The 20,330-nt window shown below is 42.3% G+C and overlaps 1 protein-coding gene across 3 annotated transcripts in view; it reads left to right on the top strand.

Moving 5' to 3' along the window:
• Positions 1–20,330, top strand: part of Fbxw2 (F-box and WD repeat domain containing 2) — a 27,501-nt gene extending 7,171 nt beyond the window's left edge. For 2 of the 3 annotated variants that reach the window (XM_059260142.1, XM_059260143.1), the window contains 5 exons: positions 9,864–10,058; positions 12,193–12,326; positions 14,988–15,074; positions 16,589–16,758; positions 19,718–20,330. In XM_059260142.1, coding sequence (XP_059116125.1) covers positions 9,864–10,058; positions 12,193–12,326; positions 14,988–15,074; positions 16,589–16,758; positions 19,718–20,006 — 875 coding nt within the window. In that variant the 3' untranslated portion in view covers positions 20,007–20,330. Of the gene's footprint in view, positions 1–9,863; positions 10,059–12,192; positions 12,327–14,987; positions 15,075–16,588; positions 16,759–16,994; positions 17,141–19,717 lie in introns of all 3 variants that reach the window. The other variant, XR_009378691.1, reaches the window with a different exon arrangement.

The following is a 20,330-nucleotide window of genomic DNA, read 5'->3' as shown; positions in this document are numbered from 1 at the left end:
CTAAGATTGGATGTTGAAAGTCTGGATGTAGAAATGAAGATAGCTGGATGTTTCTCACACTAGGCATTTAAGTGGCTGTTGGACACACTGTTCTGTACAGTCCACAAAGAGTGATCTACCATAGCAGTGCCTTCAGTTTTGAATGAGTTTACTAGTCCATGTTAGAGAGTAAATAGCAGTCAGAACGAAACAACAGATGGCCAGACACCATCAGATTGAGCACTCCAGACATCTAGCAGAGATGGCTGGGAGAGTAAACACAGGATGACACTATCAAGTCGGAGGCGTACAGACCTCCAGCAGAAGTCAACTGGAGAAGTCAGCCACCACCACCCCACTCTCAGGCAGCCAGCTGACCTTCCCAAGTGAAAGAGCCCTGTAGAGTGAGACTTCCGATTAAACAGCAGCAGATGACATCACCAGATTGGATGCTAACAGCATCCCTAAGAAACTGACTGGGGAAGTTGAGACAATCTCTCCTTGGATAAGCTTCTGTGACTGAACATCTGCCTTCCTGTTCCCACTGCAGGCATTTTTATATTATGGGATAAAAAGTGGTGACCTCCATTGGAAATAAAATGCACCTTCTAGCTTTTCTGAATGACACGTGTTTTAACAACCTTTAGCTGCTTGTTGTTTTTTTTCTTCTTCCGGTTACAGAGCCAGGGGGTCAACCTGTTCTTGGACAAGGTGCCTTGGAAGACACTTGAAATAAACCTGCTGGATGTCTTAGTTACTTTTCTTTTGCTGTGATAAGACACCATGGCCAAAACAATTTATAAGAGAAAGCATTTAATTTGGGGCTTATGTGTCCAGAGTCCATGGCCATGGCCACAAGCGCAGCAGCAGGGAGGTAGGCAGGAAAGGTGCTGGAGCAGTAGCTAAGATCATGAAGCAGAGAAAAGCTAACTGAGAATGGCATGGGCGTTCAAAGCCTTAAAGCCACCCCAGTGACATAATTCTTCCAACAAGACCATACCTAATTCTTTCTCCAAACAATGCCACCAACTGGGGACCAAGTATGCAATCATAGGAGCCTATGGGAGCCATTCTCATTCAAACTGCCACAGTGGAGTATGGGACAGGAGAGCCCTTACTCTCAGAGTGCACTTTTAACAAGCTTAAAGCACATGACAGTGTACCTATGTAATATACACTAATATACAATTGTTAAAGTTTGTGTTACTATAGAATTACAATGGATGTGTGTTTCTACAAATGGTTCTAATATATGTCCACATTTAGGCAATGTAATTCCTTCCTAGGCTGTGTGTGGAATAGTTCTGGGAGTTTTTTGTATGTTTGTGGTGTTGTTAGATTTATTTGCATGAGTGTTTTGTCTGCATGTATGTCTGCACACCAGAAGAGGGCATCAGATCTCATGGGATTAAAGTTATAGACAGTTGGGCTGGAGAGATGGCTCAGAGGTTAAGAGCACTGACTGCTCTTCCAGAGGTCCTGAGTTCAATTCCTGGCACCCACATGGTGGCTCACAGCCATCTATAATGAGATCTGGTGCCCTCTTTTGGCGGGCAAAGTTACATGGTAGCAGAATGTTATATACATAATAAATAAATAAATCTTTAAAAAAAGAAAAAAGAAAGTTATAGATAGTTGTGAGCTACCATGTGGGTGCTGGGAATTGAGAAGAGCAGTTGGTGTTCTTAACAACTGAGCCATCTTTTAAGCCCCCCAAATTTTTATTTTTTTAATTAAATATTTATGCACACATCTGAATTTGGGTATGTACACATAAGTTCATGTTCTAGCAGAGGACAGAAGTGGCCATCAGGTCCCCATTTGTGAGCTTCTTGACATGGGAGCTGGGAACTGAACTAGGGTTCTCTGCAAGAGCCATGTCTTCAGCCCTGGTTCTGGTTCTTACCAGCAGTCTTAATGCCTGCTTGCTTATATTATGTACATTGGATATGAATATCCATATTCATTGTTCGATCCAGGACATTTTTTAACAAATATTCCTGGAGTGCCAAAACTATATAATTTTCACTTTTAGTAAGTATTAGTTGTTCTTCTGTGTAAACATATCATGTAGCTGTTTCATGTTAGTGTATATTCCGGTTTCTGTTTCATGAGTATTTGTTTGTGTTCCTCTTCCCCTGCTTGGAGTATTTGCTTTTTGACAGCAGCCGAAGTAGAAATGATCGGTTGTACAAGCGTGGCTGCTTCTCTGCTCAGTGTCTACATGTGAACTGAACTGCTGCTCTGCCCACAGCAGGCATAGTGATAGGCTTTACCGTTAGTCTCTCCAGAACCAACATCAGTCTCTTTAATAGTGACGAAATAAGTAACTTCTCAAGAGTATTTTTAAATTGCATTTCTATATAAATCACATTTTCCCATGTGGTGACTTAATTCTCTGAAATGCCAGGTACTTTTCCAGTTTAGTTATTGATTAAGGCATTTCATGGTTTGGCATGTCACCCTGAACTTGCTTCATGCTGTTTTCCCTGAAGTCTGACTATTGGAACATTATCACCCACTTTTTCTGTGCTTTGATGTCCTTTGTAGTCTTAACACTCTGTAGTTCTTTTTTTTTTTTTTTTGAAGATTAACTTATGGCATTGACTTGGCATTCCATACTTAAATATTGGCAGTGGACTCATTGTCTTCACACTTTTCTTTCTTTTTTTGTTTTTCAAGACATGATCTCTTTGAGTAGCCCTGGCTGTCCTGGAACTTGCTATGTCGACCAGGCTGGCCTCAAACTCACAGAGATCTGCCTGCCTCTGCCTCCTGAGTGCTGTGATGAAAGGTGTGAGCCACCCAGCCCAGACTGCTTTCTTTTTTTAAAGTTAATTTATTATTTTATGTGTATGGGTGTTTTGCCTGTGTGTATGTCTATGTGCCATGTGCATGCTTGGTGGAGTGTGTGTGTGTGTGTGTGTGTGTGTGTGTGTGTGTGTGTGTGTGATTTTTGAGCTAGGTCTCATTCTTTTAGCCTGTGCTGGCCTGACGCTTAGTACATAATCCAGCTGGCCTCCAACTTGTAGCGATCCTTTTTTGAGTTTGGGGATTACCAATACTCACAATTATACTCTGCTTCATCGTTTTCTTTTCATGCAATAAAAGTTCAGTTACGGGCTGGTGAGAGGGTGAGTGGTTAAAGAACTTACCATGTAAGTATAAGGACTGGAGTTGGGATTCCCAGAACCCACAGATATACTAGGTGTGTGTGGCAGCCCATCTGTAATTCTAGCTTCCTAAGGCAGAGACGGGAACCCCTGAGGCAGGCTGGTTGTATTAGCTAGTTATATGATAAGCCCTAGGTTTAACTGAGAGACACTGTCTCATAAGGAATAAAGGTGGGGAATGGTGGAGAAAGATTCTGGACATTGCCCCAAGGTCTCCACATGCAAACATACATATACATCTATACACATAAGAAAAAGGAGGAAATAAAAACCTCAGTTATTTGTTGAAAAAGTAAATGGGAAATAATCTTTAAGTCCTCTAGCTACTTGTAAAGTTAGTATTTGTTAGTGGACCCAAATCCGCATTTTTGTTTGTTTTCAGTACTGGCCATTAGAAATCCAGGGTCAGTGCATGCTAGGCATGCACTCCACCACCAAATCACATTCAACTCCCAAACCTTGCATTTTAAGGTTAGTTTTTAGGGGCTAGAGAGATGGCTTAGAGGTTAAGAGCACTGACTGCAGAGGTCCTGAGTTCAATACCCAGCAACCTCATAGTGGCTCACAACCATCTATAATGAGATCTAGCCTGCAGACATACATGCAGACAGAACACTGTATACATAACAGATAAATAAATCTTAAAAAAAAAAAAGATTGGTTTCTAAATGGGTATATATTATTTTTATTGTAATCACCAGGTTTGCATTTGAAAATTATGTCATGGCTTTTGAAATTGATCTAAAGTGTTAGTTTGAAATTTCTAATGGCAGCATGCTTGAAACTTCACAGGTGAGAAGAATAAGTGTTAGAGAATTATTTATGAGTTTCTGTTATTGTGTTTCTTTTTAAGAATTTTTATTTTTGGCCAGGCGGTGGTGGCACATGCCTGTAATCCCAGCACTTGGGAGGCAGAGGCAGGCAGATGGATCTCTAAGTTGGAGGCCAGTGTGTTCCAGGACAGCCAGGGATACTCAGAGAAACCCTGTCTTGAAAAAAACAAAACAAAACAAACAAAAAGGGCTTGTTTGTTATGCCCCAGGCATTCCAAGTCAGATTAAAAAAAAAAAAAGTATTTGTGTGTGTGAGAGAGACAGACAGAGACAGAGAGACACCAACCGACCTGGGGAGGCCAGAAATGGGTATCAGATCCCTTGGAGCTGGAGTTGTAGACAGTTGTAAGCTGCCCAGTATGGGTTCTGGGAAAGTCAGTCTTCTAGAAGAGGACTAAGCATTCTTAACCACTGAGCTCTCTCTCTCTCTCACTCAGTTGTTTTTCAAGAACTTCAGTTTTCTCTTGGGTGAACTGTGGAATCCTGAATTTGACAGTGAGATGGTATTACTACCAAAGAGAGTGATGGTCAGTGCTAACAACTGGCCTGGTCTGCAGGGAGGCAATTCTCCTTCTGTTCTGCAGTTTATTTCTGAAATGAGGAGAGAAGAACCTGGTGTACTTTGTAACATCAATAGCTACTTATTTGTGAAATGTCTGCCATTAGAAAACAAGGAGAAGCAGGGCAGTTCTTTGCTCAGAGGGTGCGCACGCTCCTCCAGGAAGATGACTTAATGTAGGTGAAAGTCTCCTGAGGACTGTGCCAAGTCACAGTACTTGCCTTTCCAGAGTGCAGCTTCTCCACTGCAGTGCGTCTTTGCCATGTAGGACTCACTGGCTAGCTCTGACTTTGTAAGATAAGCCTCAAGTCTAGATTTTTGTGAAATTTGCTTATTATTTTTCAGTATTGATCTTTATCTAGATTTTAAAATACTGTGGCTAGGTCATGTTCAGCCTGTGAGCAGTAGCTCTGTGGTAACTTCTGGATTGAGTGAGAAAAGTAAAAGCTGTAACAGCTCAAATAAGAGGAAGTGTGTCTGAGTGTATAGCTCAGTAGAACACCTGCCTTGTATGAGCACAGTTCTGATTTGATGCCCCAGCTCCACCCCCACCAAAGGGAGAAAAAGGTAGTTAAATTTTGCAGGGAAACTGAATTTTTCAGAGGAACAAGTGATTCCTGCATTAGGGAAAACTTTGCAGTGTTTGAAGAACTGAAGAAGTTTGTTTTCATACAGTTTACTGGGTGGCTCTCACTCACCTTGGTTCGGCTGCTTCCGCAGCTGCTTTCTCCAGAAGGAACATCCTGTTGCCTTTGCTTTCCTGCCTGCAGGCTGACAGGACAGTGCAGAAGCCAACCCACAGGAGTGCGGTTTGTACATGGCTAAAGACCATGGCGGTTTTCTAGCATCTAACACGGGCATTTCTTATATTCTATGAAATAGGAATTGGAGTTTGGCTTCTCAGGGCTTCCTAGCAGACCCTTCCACACAATGCTTGGTTTCAGCATTTTTTTTTCCCCCTTGGAACTTTTGAATGTGTTTTTCTGACCCCATAATTCTTGCATTTTTGTATCCCTGCAAAGCCAACACCATGTAGACAGTGCTTACAAGTTCTACCCCTGTTCCCCATCTGCCGGGGTATCCTCTCTATGACTTGGTGGTTAAGCCTAGGAAAACGCTTCCCTAGTAGTTATTTTTCCAGCTCAGAATTCTTCAATAGCTTTTTCAGTTTGGGTTCTCCTTTTTCCAAAAGTAAGGTTTTCATTTGCAAATATCTGGTAGATCCATCATGAGTTCCTTGCAAAGTAGAAGACAATTCTTTTATGTATGTCCTGTATGTTGCAGGTTATGTAACATTCTTGCCTCTGCCTAGCTGATGTTAGTAATGTCCCTCACCCACACCATTGTGACAGCTGACACTGTCCCAGTTTCTGAAATGCTCCCTTAGGAGATAGCCATCCAGATCTCTTTCAGAGCTTTGAGTTTCCAAGTTAAAGTGTTACCCCATCACAGTGTAGGTCAGGCTAAATCAGTCTAGAAACAGTGTCCTACAGAGAGGTATGGTTTTTAAAACACTAAAAAGGAACAGTTGAGTGTAAGAGCAGCTGTGGGACTCAGCAAAACTTGATAGTGAATTAAGGATTTGTCAAGAAGAGATGTCACAAGTGGCAAGGGTTGGGGCTCTGTGTCCTGGGAAGTAGTAGTACTAAAAGCAAGGTTGGGGGGCGGGAAGACAGTGGATTTGAGGGGATAAATGGAGTTGTTTGGGAATCAACAAAATTTATCCACCTGTTCTATATCTAAGTGGAGATTCTCAAGGTGTTTGAAAGTAGAGGGTAAGAGCTTTTAAGAGTACTTAGGACTAGAGAGAAAGAAAAAACAAGCAAACAGTAATATCCTAGCTATGGCTGGAGTAGTGTCTGTATTTGTGTTTGTGTACCATGTGTGTCCTGGTTCCCATAGGAGCCAGAAAGAAGGTGTCAAAATCCCCTAGGACTGGAGTTACAGACAGTTGTGAGCTGTCACGTGGGTGCTGGGAGCTGAACCCTAGGTCTCTGCAAAAGCAGCCAGTGCTCTTAACCCCTGAGCCATTTCTTCACCCCTCAAGATTTGTGTTTTTTGGCCACATTAACTTATTCATACTTTAGATTTATTTGTTTTTTATTTGGGAGCTGGAGAGATGGTTCAGTGGTTAGGAGCACTTGCTGTTCTTGCAGAAGACCTGGGTTCAAGTCCCAATGCCCACATGGTAGCTCACAACTACCTGTAACTCCCAGTTCCAAGGGGATCCAGCACCCTTTTCTAGCCTCCACGGGCATTAGTGCACAGACATACATTCAGGGGAAACAACCATACACATAAAAATAAACCTCAAGAAATTAAAATTGTGTGTGTGTGTGTGTGTGTGTGTGTGTGTGTGTGTGTGTGTGTGTAAAAGTCCAAGGACAGCTCTGGAGCTAGTCCTCTCCTCCCACTTTTACATGACTAGGGATTGAACTCAGGTCACCAGGCTTAAGCACCATTACTGCTGAGTCCTCTTGCCAGCTTCCATCCTGGAAAGGTTTTTTAAGCCATGAAATCTTTTCCTCAAACATGCCAAAGCTTGGCTTAAAAGTAGAACTGGAGTATAGTTGAGGAGCTGGTTGTGCCCAAGCCTGAGGCATGTTATAGGATCCATGCTTATTATGGAACACAGCTATAATCTCAGTGGGCCTCTCTCTTATGCCCTTGTATTTGCTGTGGGCTTTTGAGTTTCCCACCACCGACTGTGTGTGTCAGACTGAGGGCCTGACACAGAAGTCCTACACGCAGACGCTAAATGAATCACACACCAGTTAGACACTGGCAGTAGATCAAAAGGACCTTAACCTGTCTGTGCTCTGCTGTGCTAGAGAGGAGCCACGAGCCCTTTTGGGTTCTTGAGCTATAGCTTTTCCAGACTGAAGTGTGAAATAGGAAATACCAGAATTAAAAGACTTGGAACATAAAAGAACAAAAAGTATCCTTTTGATACTTTGTTACATGTTGAAGTATTAACACTTGTGACAAAAATGAATTAAATAAAATACACTGTTCATTTTTTTAAGTTAACTATTAGAAGATATTATATGTGGTTTCTATTGGGTATACTGTTGCTGACCTCTGGTTCTTTTTTTTTTTTTTTTTTTTTTGGTTTTTCGAGACAGGGTTTCTCTGTGTAGCTTTGCACCTTTCCTGGAACTCACTTTGTAGACCAGGCTGGCCTCGAACTCACAGAGATCCGCCTGGCTCTGCCTCCCAAGTGCTGGGATTAAAGGCGTGCGCCACCACCGCCCGGCTGACCTCTGGTTCTTAAGAGTGTTACTGATGATGGAGAATTACCTGACAACCTTTTTAAGATTACATGGTTTTAGTCCCCCAACTCTAAACTTAGAATGCTTTAGCTTCCTGTTTGTGTGGGATTTGTCTTTGTATGCTCATTTCTTCATTTTCTGTGTGTTGGGGTAGAACTCATAATCACCTTGCACCTGCTAGGCAAGTGTTCTGCCACTGAGCTGTGTTCTCAGTGCACCATGTGTTCCAATAAAGATCCCTTGGTGACTCTAAAAGTGTCCATTGCAAACCATCAGCAAACCCTGCCTCTCATTTTATAGTGAGGGAAACAGAGACCTAAATAGCTAGGTGACAGTAAGGCAACCTTCATTTCAGTACCCTTGGAGTCTGTCCATACGGAAGTTTGCCCACACAGTCTTTTGCAAGTGATGGTTATTTAGCCATCCTCTGAAACACTAGATCTTGACTAAAGGTGGGTCTTTTTATTGTGTACAGGTGTTTTGCCTGCATGTATGTCTATACATGTGTGCTTAGTGCCCTTGGAAGCCAGATGAGGGTGTCAGATCCCCTGGAATTGGAGTTACAGATGGTTGCGAGCAACCATGTGGGCGTTGGGAATTGAACCCAGGTCCTCTGCAAGGATAGTATTTGCTCTGAACCTCGGAGCCATCTCTCCAGCCCATGACAGGGAGATTTTGTGGCTGGTTTTGTTTAATCATTTCAGCCTTTGAAAAATCAACTTGTTGGTGCTTTCCCTAGAATACAATGTCCTCCTGGTCAGAATAACTGTTATTTAGTGTTTCCCAAAATGGCTTGTGTTGAGCCTCTAAAAGTAAATTTTGAGAACAAATTTAATAATTGGGATTGCAGACTTAATGAAAGCTCAGTCCTGAATTACCACCATGATTAGTATAACCTCTTCATCAGAGGCCATGCTGTGTTCCGTGTGACTTGGGGCTGAAACCCTGAATAAAGAACAGACACACAGTGAAGCTGGGATCAGGTGGGGTTCTCTAACAACAGTAACACAGAACCTCAGTGTGTTTATTAGGTGCAGCAGAGTGGGAGGGTTACTTGGTCTCGGCAAGAGATGTCTTAGACAGCCAGTCTCTGACTGAACAGGCGGGAGGAGGAAGCTGCAGTTCTCAGTCTCCGTACATATTGGTTCAGTCATTTGTAAACACTCATTTTCCCAAGGGACAGCTTTGCCATCCCTTTTAGCCTGTTTAATGGTTTTGCCAATTTACCATGGGCCAACTGGTCTTGGAATCATTGACAGACCTTGCTCATGTCAAAATACACAAACAGGCAGTGGTAGTGTGTACCTTTAATCTCAGTAGAAACAGAGGCAGGAGGATCTCAGTGAGTTCGAGGTCAGCCTGGTCTACAGAGTAAGTTCCAGGACAGCCAGGTTTGTTACACAGAGAAACCCTGTCTCAAAAACAAAACACATTCATTCAGAAGTTTACACACTCAGGGCTTCCTCCATTTCCTACAGGCAGCAACAAAACCAACTTTTTCCTCCAGACTTAAGCTCTTTGTGAGCTGATGTGAATGTCTGCAGGTGATTTATCCCTAGTATTCATTGAGGTTCCTTGACATTTTTCAAGATGGCTTAAGAAATTACCATTTAGCTTTTGTAAAAGTTACCTACCCAGTGACCTGAGGCTTACCTTTATCCTGTCTTAGAATGGACTGTGCTTTCCTAGTCAGTGTCCTTATTTATTCAGGACTGTTGGGTAGTGAGTGGACAAGCATGTCAGTGTAAACCTGCAGCCATAGGTCAAATCTGAAAGTTCTAATAGCCAGAGATATGAAATGCTGCAAGTGGAAGCATAAAGAGATGCTTTACTATCCTTCTATAGCCCAGAAGATCAAGGGAAAAAGAAGCTTGGGTTCTGTCCTAGTATATTTAATGCCATTTTGAGGCCCAACAAATTACATTTTTCTGTCTGTGCTTTGGTTTTCTTAGCACTCCAGAGGGGACTATGGAGAGCCTCTTTAGGGGGACTGATTCTCCTTTAGGGTGTCTAGGTCACACTAACCTTCTTGGTTTTTCTCTTCAAGGGTCAGATGACTTGTCTGCAAAGCTGTGGGATGTAAGCACAGGGCAGTGTGTTTACGGCATCCAGACCCACACTTGTGCAGCTGTGAAGTTTGATGAACAGAAGCTTGTGACAGGCTCCTTTGACAACACCGTGGCCTGCTGGGAATGGAGTTCCGGAGCCAGGACACAGCATTTCCGGGGGCACACGGGGGCGGGTGGGTTCTTCTTTTTCGAGGGTCTTTTTAAATACTTTAGCCATGCCCTTTAAGATCAAGAGTCCCCTACTTTTTAAGTTGTTTGTTTCTGGCTGGCTGGCTTGCTTGCACCTGTGGTTTTCTCTCCTTTCTCAACCACTGCAGCTATTTACCTCCGTTTCAGTTACTTGTATTTGGAATGTTTTCCACAAGTTTCCTTTTCCTTAGCCTTCAAAACACTCTTTTATATACCTGTATACAGGAAGGAGTAGCTGTCCTCTCCCAGTTTATTTTTCTTTCTGCACAGTCGGTCACATTTGCTTTTAGTGGACTCCATACTGTCACACTTAGACATTCAGACCACTCCATTTATTTATTTAGAGCTGAAAAACCCTTGGGCAAAAGGTAGTTCACAGATTCTATCTACAGAGTGCATCCAGTTAGTACTTGGCTGCTAAGTGAGGAAAACAAGGAACATCCTAGGACTAACAGGAAAGAATTTTCTGTTCTGGAATGTTGTATTTATGAACAGAGGAGAACACTCCTGTCATGCACGTAATCATAGTAACTACTTCACCTCCTGATCCTAAGCTCTATGGGTCAGGGATTCTGCCTATCTTGTTTACTCTTACATCCCGAGTTCCTTACATTGTACCTGGTACTTCGTATTTCTTTAAACCTAGCTCTTCTGCTGCTAAACAACCCCCCTCAACTATCCTTATATATTTAAAAAAAAAAATTAATCTCTCATCTATTTGTTTTAGAAGTTTATAGCTGGGCGTGGTGGCGCACAGCTTTAATCCCAGCACTTGGGGCAGGGGGCAGAGGCAGGCAGATCTCTGAGTTTGGGGCCATTCTGGTCTACAGAGTGAGTTCCACAGCCAGGGCGACACGAGAAACCAGCCTCAAAAAACAAACAAAAAAGAAGTCTAGTATGGACCCCATTCACTAAACAGAGTATACTACATGGCACAGGGATACCAGCTTCTAGGTGATTTCATTCCTTACCAGTTTTAGAGGTCCTGCTCTAAATGTTCAGCTGCTGTTTCTTGACACTGCTGTGCCTTTTAATCCATGCCTTCCTGTCCCCTGCCTGTAGTACTGTTTTCTTAATAAGCTCTGTGCAGTCCACTCTCCGAGATTTCATCTTCTGAATTCCTCTCTGATAGCCCTGGCAGAGCAGTCATCCTCTTCAGTGTTGCTCTAGCAAGAGTAACCTCTTTAAAACAAAAAACCTTGTCCCTCACAGTTTCCTGAAGGGCGGGCCAGCATCTTCATCTCTAGGTTCCCAGTGTCCTTTTGAGTCTGGTGAACATTCACTGAATGTCCTGAACTAATGAGTTACTAGGTGTACAACTTGAAGAAATTTAGACACTGTAGACTGACTAAGTCTGACCTCTGAGATCCTTGTTTTTCTCTGCCATGGCCTTTCTGGAGCCTGAGTATTGTTCTGCAGATTGTTTTCTTCACACTGCAGGTCTTAGAAGGGATGCCTGGCCTGTGCCGGTGTTTTCCCATAAATAGATAAAATGTCTGTAGTGCCAAGCAGGCAGCCCTAAGAAGAGATGCCATTATTTCCATCCCACTGAAGTTGACACAAGAGTGTGTTAGCTCAAGGCTTTCTCAACCTTAGGATAAACCATAATAACAACAGTTTTAATCCCAGCACTCGGAAGGCAGAGCCAGGCGGATCTCTGTGAGTTCGAGGCCAGTCTGGTCTACAGAGTGAGTTCCAAGACAGACTCCAAAGCTACACAGAGAAACCCTGTCTCGAAAAACCAAAAATAATAACAGTTTTGAAATAGATTTTCTTTGTATCATAAAATTGCTGGTTGAATAGTTCAATTTTTTTTTAATATTCTTTTTTTTTTCTTTTTAAGATTTATTTATTATGTATACAGTATTCTGCCTGCATGTGTCCTTGCAGGCCAGAAGAGGGTACCAGATCTCATTACAGGAGGCTGTGAGCCACCATGTGGTTGTGGGAATTGAACCTCAGGACCTCTGGAAGAGCAGTCAGTGCTCTTAACCGCTGAGCCATCTCTCCCGCCCCGAATAGTTCAATTCTTAATGTGCTCTGGTTAGGTAACAAGTTATGACTGTTTTTACTGTTGACAGTAAAGTGTTTTAACTTGGATTGTGTTGTGTGCACTAGTGTTCAGTGTGGACTACAGTGATGAACTGGATATTTTGGTGAGTGGCTCTGCAGACTTCGCTGTGAAAGTATGGGCTTTATCTGCTGGGACATGCCTGAACACACTCACTGGGCATACTGAATGGGTCACCAAGGTAGGAAGACCAGGGAATGTCCCTGGTGTCTAGCTCCTCACTGGTGGGGAATGGAGGATGGTAGACCTTGGGTATATTGTAGATGAATCATAGCAGAACAAATGCACTCAAAGAGCATGGTGGTATACCATAGTGACCAGCATGTAAGAGCCGCTTAGATTATCTGGGTGTAGTGGTACATATCTATAATCCTAGCACTTAAAAGGCTGAGGCAGAAGTACCTTGAGTACAAGGCCAGCAGCTTGGGCTACATAAAGAAAGATACCTTCAGAACTGTAATTTTCATTTTGAAAAGTAAGTGTTAGGGTTGTAGTGGCACACGCCTTTACTCCCAGCACAAACATGGAAGGCAAAGGCAAGAGGATCTCTGAGTTCAAAGCCAGAGTGAGTTCCAGGACAGCCAGGGCTACACAGAGAAATCCTGTCTCAAAAACAAACCAGAAACCCCTGAAAAGTAAGTGTTGCAAACTAGCTCAGTGGTAGAGTGCTTGCCTAGCATGAGGCTCCGGGTTTGATACTCAAGACTACAGATAGCAAAAAAAGAGCAATGACTAAACAAAACCACCATCACCAACAACAAAAAAGTGCAGTGTTTGCAAAATGAGAGAGGGAGGGGCTGGGTGTAGCTCAGTGGTCAAGGTCCTAAGATCAAGCACCACCATGACAAAAATATAAGGAGAGCAAAGAAGAAAAATGGGTTAACAGAATATTGTAACGTATTTTCAAAACAAAATTGTGTTTCAAATGTAGTATTAGTGATAGATATGTTCTGCAGACACATTTCTTGAGCTTATTATACTCTTTTTCCAAGAGGCTAGGGATGTAGAAGTAAACAAAATAGACCTTAGCCTGATCTGATGGATTTTAATCTCATAGAAATGGTTACTAAGTAATTTCATAAATAAGTGCTGTCTAATTGCAAATTACTTCTATGAAGGAGAAAGTGTAGTTTATATATGCATGTGCTCCAGGATAGGAAAACTTGAAGAAGGCCAATGCGGCCATGCTGTAGAGATGAAAGCTGGCCTCATGAAGAGTTAATGGGCCATAGTAAGGTTTGTAGATACTAGAAATGTATTATGAAAACTATTGGAAGTTATGGTTTAAGGTCTGATGTGATTTGTGTATGATAAACACAATTTGAATGTGGAAAGCTGAGAGATTAGAGATAGATAAACATGTCTACAAGATGCCCAGTTAGGTTTAGCCTAAGCAAAAGATGCAATGGCTTTGATTTGTGTGGCAATGCATGACGGATCTATCTTTAATATAAAGTCACTTAAAGTTACTCATTCATTGTAGGACAGAAAGAAGACTCAGAAAGGCCTGCCAGGTTTTAGATTGGGTGGGCAATCTAAAACTTTTTCTGAATAGGTAAAAGTAAAGATCGGGTGGTTTGTGAGAAGATAGGTAACTGCTGGGCACATTCACTTATTGAACAGTGAAGTTATATATCATAGGCAACCCTAGTGGATGTGGGCTCAGGATTATATCCGTGATGTGCACAAGTTCCTCCTCTGTTCATGACCTGAACTCTGTCATCTGCTAAATTCTTATGCACATTAAATAAGATGTTGGGGCAGCATTGAGCAGAGGTACCTGATGCCTGCTAGCAGGTCTGCCTGGTCTAGTTGCTTCTATATCTCAGGTTTCTGAATGGTTGTGCTGATCTATTTAAAGATTACTAGGACCTAATAGTAACAGAAGACTCCAAGCACTGTGAAATTTTGTCTTTTCCTGTTACTATTATTTGCATGGTTCTGTTTCATCTTCACTATTTATATGAAGTAAGGCACTTTACCTTCTATCTTACAAATGAGTAAACTGAGAAGCAGTGAGTCTGGGGTACAGTGCCGTGGAAAGGTGCTAACTTCGCATGTGGGAAGCTCTGGGTTCAGTCTCCAGCACTAAGGAGCAGCATTCCGGCTGTGCGGTCTTCTCCAGGGCTGCAGTTAGCAGATCTCAGAGACAGACTGCAGGTTCTTATTCTGAGCCTGGCGATTTTCCTTTGTGGTGCACATGCTCCTGAAAACAGACTGTGTCCATCTATATCTGTGTGCACAGTTTATGCTCCTTGTTAATGAGTTTATAATTTTTAAGGACTGGGTCTTTTTAGGTAGCCCTGGTTGACATGGACTCACTGTGTAAACCATGCTGGCCTTGTTTTCACAGAGATCTGTATGTTTTTTCCTTCCATGTGCTGGGATTAAAGGCATGCACTACCACATTTAAGTCACATCGTGTGTGTGTGTGTGTGTGTGTGTGTGTGTGTGTGTATCTGTGTCTATATGTAATAACAGCAGTAATAATAAAGATAATGCAGTATTGAGGGTCAAATTGGAACCTTGTGTATGGTAGGCAAGTATTTCACCACTGAACTATACCCTAAGTGTGCACTTTACAATTTTAAAAATTAATCCTGTTAGCACTTCCAAACTAAAAATAAGAGTGAATGCTCCCAATACTGGACATTGAGATACAGCCAGTAACAGAATCTGGTTGTAGGAAAAATGTTAAGAATTAACCTAATAATAGAGTTCCATATTATATGTTCTAGCATATCATATCATTTCCAGCTCATTTTCCTATTTTAATTTTAAAACAATAGTATAGGAACAGAGTGTTAAGTTTTTTGTATAATGTAGATGTTTATGCTTTTAGGTGGTTTTGCAGAAGTGTAAAGTCAAGTCTCTCTTGCACAGTCCTGGAGACTACATCCTCTTAAGTGCAGACAAATATGAAATCAAGGTAAGTCTTCTCCCTCCATAATTTATTTCATCAAAGAAGAAATAGCATATAAAGAAAACTAGAAAGGTATGACAAAGGGAGATGATTGCAAGGGAGATCTTAGTCCAAGTCATTATACCCATTGGAAATGGTATGACTCATCCCTCATATGCCAGGCAGGTTCTGTGGTTTGTAAACAAAGACATCCAGGAGGCTGGTGAGAGTCAGTACCTGAGTTTAGATCTCCAGCACCCATTAAAAAGGCCAGGAATCAGCCGGGCGGTGATGGTTCATGCCTTTAATCCCAGCACTCGAGAGGCAGAGGCAGGCGGATCTCTGTGAGTTCGAGGCCAGCCTGGACTACAGAGTGAGTTCCAGGAAAGGCACAAAGCTACACAGAGAAACCCTGTCTCGAAAAACCAAAAAAAAAAAAAAAAAAAAAAAAAAAAAGGCCAGGAATGGTGGTGCACACCTGTAATCCCAGTGTGAGGAGGCAGATATAAGAGGATCCCTGGGTTGAAAAGTAAATAAATAAATACACATATAAGTATGCAGATAACACATACACCTTAGCCAGGTGATGGTGGCACATGTTTTTAATCCCAGCACTTGGGAGGGAGGGACAAGCAGATCTCTTAAGTTCAAAGCCAGCCTGGTCTACAAAATGAGATCCAAGACAGCCAGGGCTACACAGAGAAACCCTGTCTTGAAAAACCAAAAAAGAGAGAGAAAGAGGATCTTTGGGACTTGCTGGCCAGCTAATGTAGCCAAATCGATGCGCTGCAATTCTGTGAGAGACCCTAGGGTAGAGAGTATTTGAGGAGGACACCAACATCAACCTCTGGCTTCCACATCAACTCACACCTGTGTACACACAAAGGAGGAAGCACTGAAAATTGTTTTCCACACATTCTTACTGTTTATTTGATTTTATATTTTGAAAGGGCTCAGCCACATAGCCCAGATTGACCTCAAACTTGCAGTCCTCCTGCCTCAGCATCCTAAGCAGTAAGACTCTTCTTTTAAGGCTCATACCTCCTACCTTCTTCAGTTCTTAGATCTAAACTATAAAAAGAAACATTGATTTCTTTTAAGAATTTACAAGACATTCATGTTTTTGTTTTTTGTTTGTTTGTTTTTTGTTTTTTGAGACAGAGTTTCTCTGTATAAAGGCCCTGGCTGTCCTGGAACTCACTCTGTAGACCAGGCTGGCCTCGAACTCAAAAGACCTCCTAAGTGCTGGTATTAAAGGTGTGTATCACCACTGCCCAGCTGATACTGTTTTTATTGCATTTTTAAACCACCTTTGTGGTAGGCATTATCATCGTTCAGAGAGGTTAACTATTTTACCTATGATCACATAAAATCAGGACTTAAACCTGTGACTCTTGACTAGACAAGGAGTCTTGACCCTGTATTTCCTTTGTGTCTGTTAGCAGATGCTACTTTTTTCTCTTCAAGCCATGATGTATAAGCACTAGCTTTTCTTTAGTAATAGGATCAATCATCTTCCCTTCTTTTTTCTTTTTTTGTAGATTTGGCCAATTGGGAGAGAAATCAACTGTAAGTGCTTAAAGACCTTGTCCGTCTCTGAGGATAGAAGTATCTGCCTGCAACCAAGACTTCATTTTGATGGAAAATACATTGTCTGTAGTTCAGCGCTTGGTCTGTACCAGTGGGACTTTGCCAGTTATGATATTCTCAGGTAATGTTTCCTTGGGCCATGTGCTCTGCCTTTGAAAGTCTGTATGGTTCAGTAATGTAAAGAGAAGGTCTTCTTTTGGGAAGTACTACATCAGTTAACAACGGGGTTGTATATATTAAATAATGCACTCAGGCAAATGTTTTAGAAGCATGTGAAAGTGTCATATGCTGAAACCTAAAGATCAAGGTTCTAATCCCTCCCTTACTCTGAATCATGAGCCCCTTCTTCCCTTTCAGGATTCAAAACCTTTTTCTGGAAAATGAGAGATGTAGATGAGAAGACCTTTCCAACCTCCTTCAGGTCTAATATGTTAAGTTTGACTTCATCGTCAGTTGAACTTATGCATTGTTATTTGGTCCTGACTCCCAGTGGAGTCTAGTCAGTAAGTTGCCTTCTGTTGACTAGTGACTAGTTAAACTATGATTCACTTCCTTCCAAAGAAATTTTATATAAGAGTTTCAATGACAATTTTGTGCCCCACTGAATACTGTTAACCCTTCCTAGGAACTAGAAGTTTATGTTGGCATGTTTGAGTACTGTATGATAAATTAGAGAATTTATTTTGATAAAAGACTTGAATTTAGGCACCAAAGTCTTAGGATCTTTGGCACCTCTCATGCCAAAGATCTGTATCATCTCCTATGGTCTGTGTGTTTTTTGTCTAAATTTCTCAATTCTGTGCCTCAGTTTTCTCATTTATAAATGAAATGCTAAATGCTTGTGGTGAGGACCTAGTCCAGGAGCTGACAAATCTTTATTAGTAATAACTCAGAAGTCCTTTATTAAGGACTGTTTGAATTTGTTTAGTCTCCTGTACTGTACACCTATTAACAATTCAATTAGTGTTTTATAGCATAATTCAGGAAACACTGAAGAGAATAAAAAATAGAATAGAAAAAACTGAATACTGTTGTCAGTGTTTTTATTATGACAAATACATTCAAGGTCAGCTTATATAGGATCTGATTATAATCCTGTGACTATGACTATGATGAGCTCCGGCTCTCTGGTCTCAGCTACAGCCTCTTTGCGTCTGAGTCATGGAATAATTAGCTAGGTTTCAGAGCTGTCAGAATCGTTTCTAGGGTGATCACGCTTTGAGAAAAGGATAAAAGCAGCCTAAAAATGTAAGGGCCCTATATTCCACATCTCCTAGTCCAGCATTCATCCAGCCATGACTGTATTGCCCAGTGGGCATCAGCTTAATGTACTGAGAAGCCAAGGGCACCACAAGTGCTGTCCTCTCATAACTTGAGAGGTGGAAGCAGGAGAATCTGGAGTTCAGAGTAATAACCTTAGCTACACAGTGAATTTGAAGCTCAGCTATTTGAGTACCTGTCTCAAAAAACAAAAACAAAGAATCCGTGAGAGCAGAGTGAGTAACGGCGCTTTCTACCAAGCCTGCCCACATGAGTTGGATTCCCACCCAGAAGGTGGAAGGAGAGGGCTGACTGCTACAAGTTGTCCTCTGACCTAGGCACTGAGTCCTTGTGTCAGTGCTTCCTACCCAGAATGGGGTCCCTAGAGTCCTACAGCAAAGTTCCGTTGATGTTTTAGAGTGTGGACATACTAGCTTTAAGTAATGAACCTGAATGATTGTTTGCTGGTAGGAAGTGCTAGGTTTAAAGTTGAAAGGAGACAATTTTATCTCTGCCTTTTTCCACCTCCAAACACACAAGAGACCTTTTTTGAAAACCTAGCACAAATCCTATAGCCTCAGTTCCTAGGACCTTTCTAGGTTTTTTTTTTTTTTTTGGGGGGGGGGGTTGGTTTTTTGTTTTGTTTTTTGTTTTTTTTGTTTTGTTTTTTTCTTGAGACAGGGTTTCTCTGTGTAGCTTTGCGCCTTTCCTGGAACTCACCAGGCTGGCCTCGAACTCACAGAAATCCTCCTGTCTCTGCTCCCAAGTGCTGGGATTAAAGGCGTGCGCCACCACTGCCCCCTTTCTAGTTTTGAGGCTAACTAGTGAGAGAAAGAGAAAAAGGGGGAGGGAGAGAGGGAGAGAACAAATGGCAGCATGTTGTACTTTAGCTGGAGAGTCTGTAATCTTCAACAACCGGGGCCCAAACTGCCAGTAGGGATGGATTTCTAGTTGCACTTCCGAAACTACGGTCAGAATTAGAACCCTGCATGCCTGTCAGGTCCTGTAGTCTATTCTGCATTCTGCAACATTGTATTTTAATCTTAACAACTAACTCTTCACAACCTAGTTTCCACAGACATCCTGTTTTGAATTGAGGGTACTGGGTCTACCACGCCCCGCCCCCAATTTCCTTTTGGTCTCTTATATGAATCTTGTGTTTGAACACCTACCTGTGAATCAAGCATAATGATGTGCACTGGGAAGCAGCAGAAACATTAAACCAAAGTCATGGAATGACTGACCAGACGAGGGAAGACTGACGGGCAATAGCCATTACAGGGCTGGGTGTCTCAGCGGCAGACATCTGCCTAGTTTGTATGAGGCTTTGGGCTTAACTCCCAACCATTAAACAAACTAATAAAATACAATTTTTTTTCTTTCACTTTTTTATTATGTACAAAAATATCAGTGACCAGATGGAGTGTTTGACTAGATAAATGCTGTTCTTGAATATTCCAGTTTTTTTTCCATTTTCAGTCCAGGTTAGTCCATGCTCTGGTCTAGTTTTCACACCAAGGACCAGCAATTTTTGACTGTTTTACTAGTCTCATAGAATATTATCCTAGAAGATGTTTTTTCCCCCCTTAAGACAGGGTTTCTTGTGTAGCCCTGGTTGTCTTAGACGTCACTCTGTAGACCAGGCTGGCCTCGAACTCAGAGATCCACCTCCTCTGCCTGGGATTGAAGGCATCTACCACCACTCCTGACTCAGTTTCCTTTGTATCAAAACTTCTCACTAGCTCTAAATCTGCTTAGGAGTTTAAGTGTCGACAGCAAAGCTACCTTCTGCTTCCTGATCCCGACTCTCCTTCTTGTAGGGTCATCAAGACACCTGAAGTAGCGAACTTGGCCTTGCTTGGCTTTGGAGATGTCTTTGCCCTGCTGTTTGACAACCACTACCTGTACATCATGGACTTGAGGACAGAGAGCCTAATTAGCCGCTGGCCTCTGCCAGAGTACAGGAAATCAAAGCGGGGCTCCAGCTTCCTGGCAGGGGAAGCGTCTTGGCTGAACGGACTGGATGGGCACAATGACACGGGCTTGGTCTTCGCCACCAGCATGCCTGACCACAGTATTCACCTGGTCTTGTGGAAGGAGCACGGCTGACACCAAGAGCTTCCATCGCTGACCGACTTTGGGTGCCAGGGCTGCGGGGTTTGGGTGCAACGTCTGTGGCAGCCAACTGCATGAACCAAAGTTCTCACCTAAAGGTATCATCACGCAGTGCACAATCATTTATCTCTGTTTGCCAGGGGCCAGGGCTGGGGCGGGAGGGCTTGTTTTACTGACATACACCGCAGCATGCTAATGAGGTACACCATTGACTTACTTCATTTGTACTTAGTTACGTTGGTCAGTATAAGAGGTTGCATTTTTGGATTTATCTTTCTGAGTGGAATATTGAGTAAAGAAAGTTAAATGATTCATTAA

This window comes from Peromyscus eremicus, chromosome 4, assembly GCF_949786415.1.
Source record: "Peromyscus eremicus chromosome 4, PerEre_H2_v1, whole genome shotgun sequence".
NCBI classification, from domain to species: domain Eukaryota; kingdom Metazoa; phylum Chordata; class Mammalia; order Rodentia; family Cricetidae; genus Peromyscus; species Peromyscus eremicus.
This window is presented reverse-complemented; position numbering and strand designations above follow the sequence as displayed.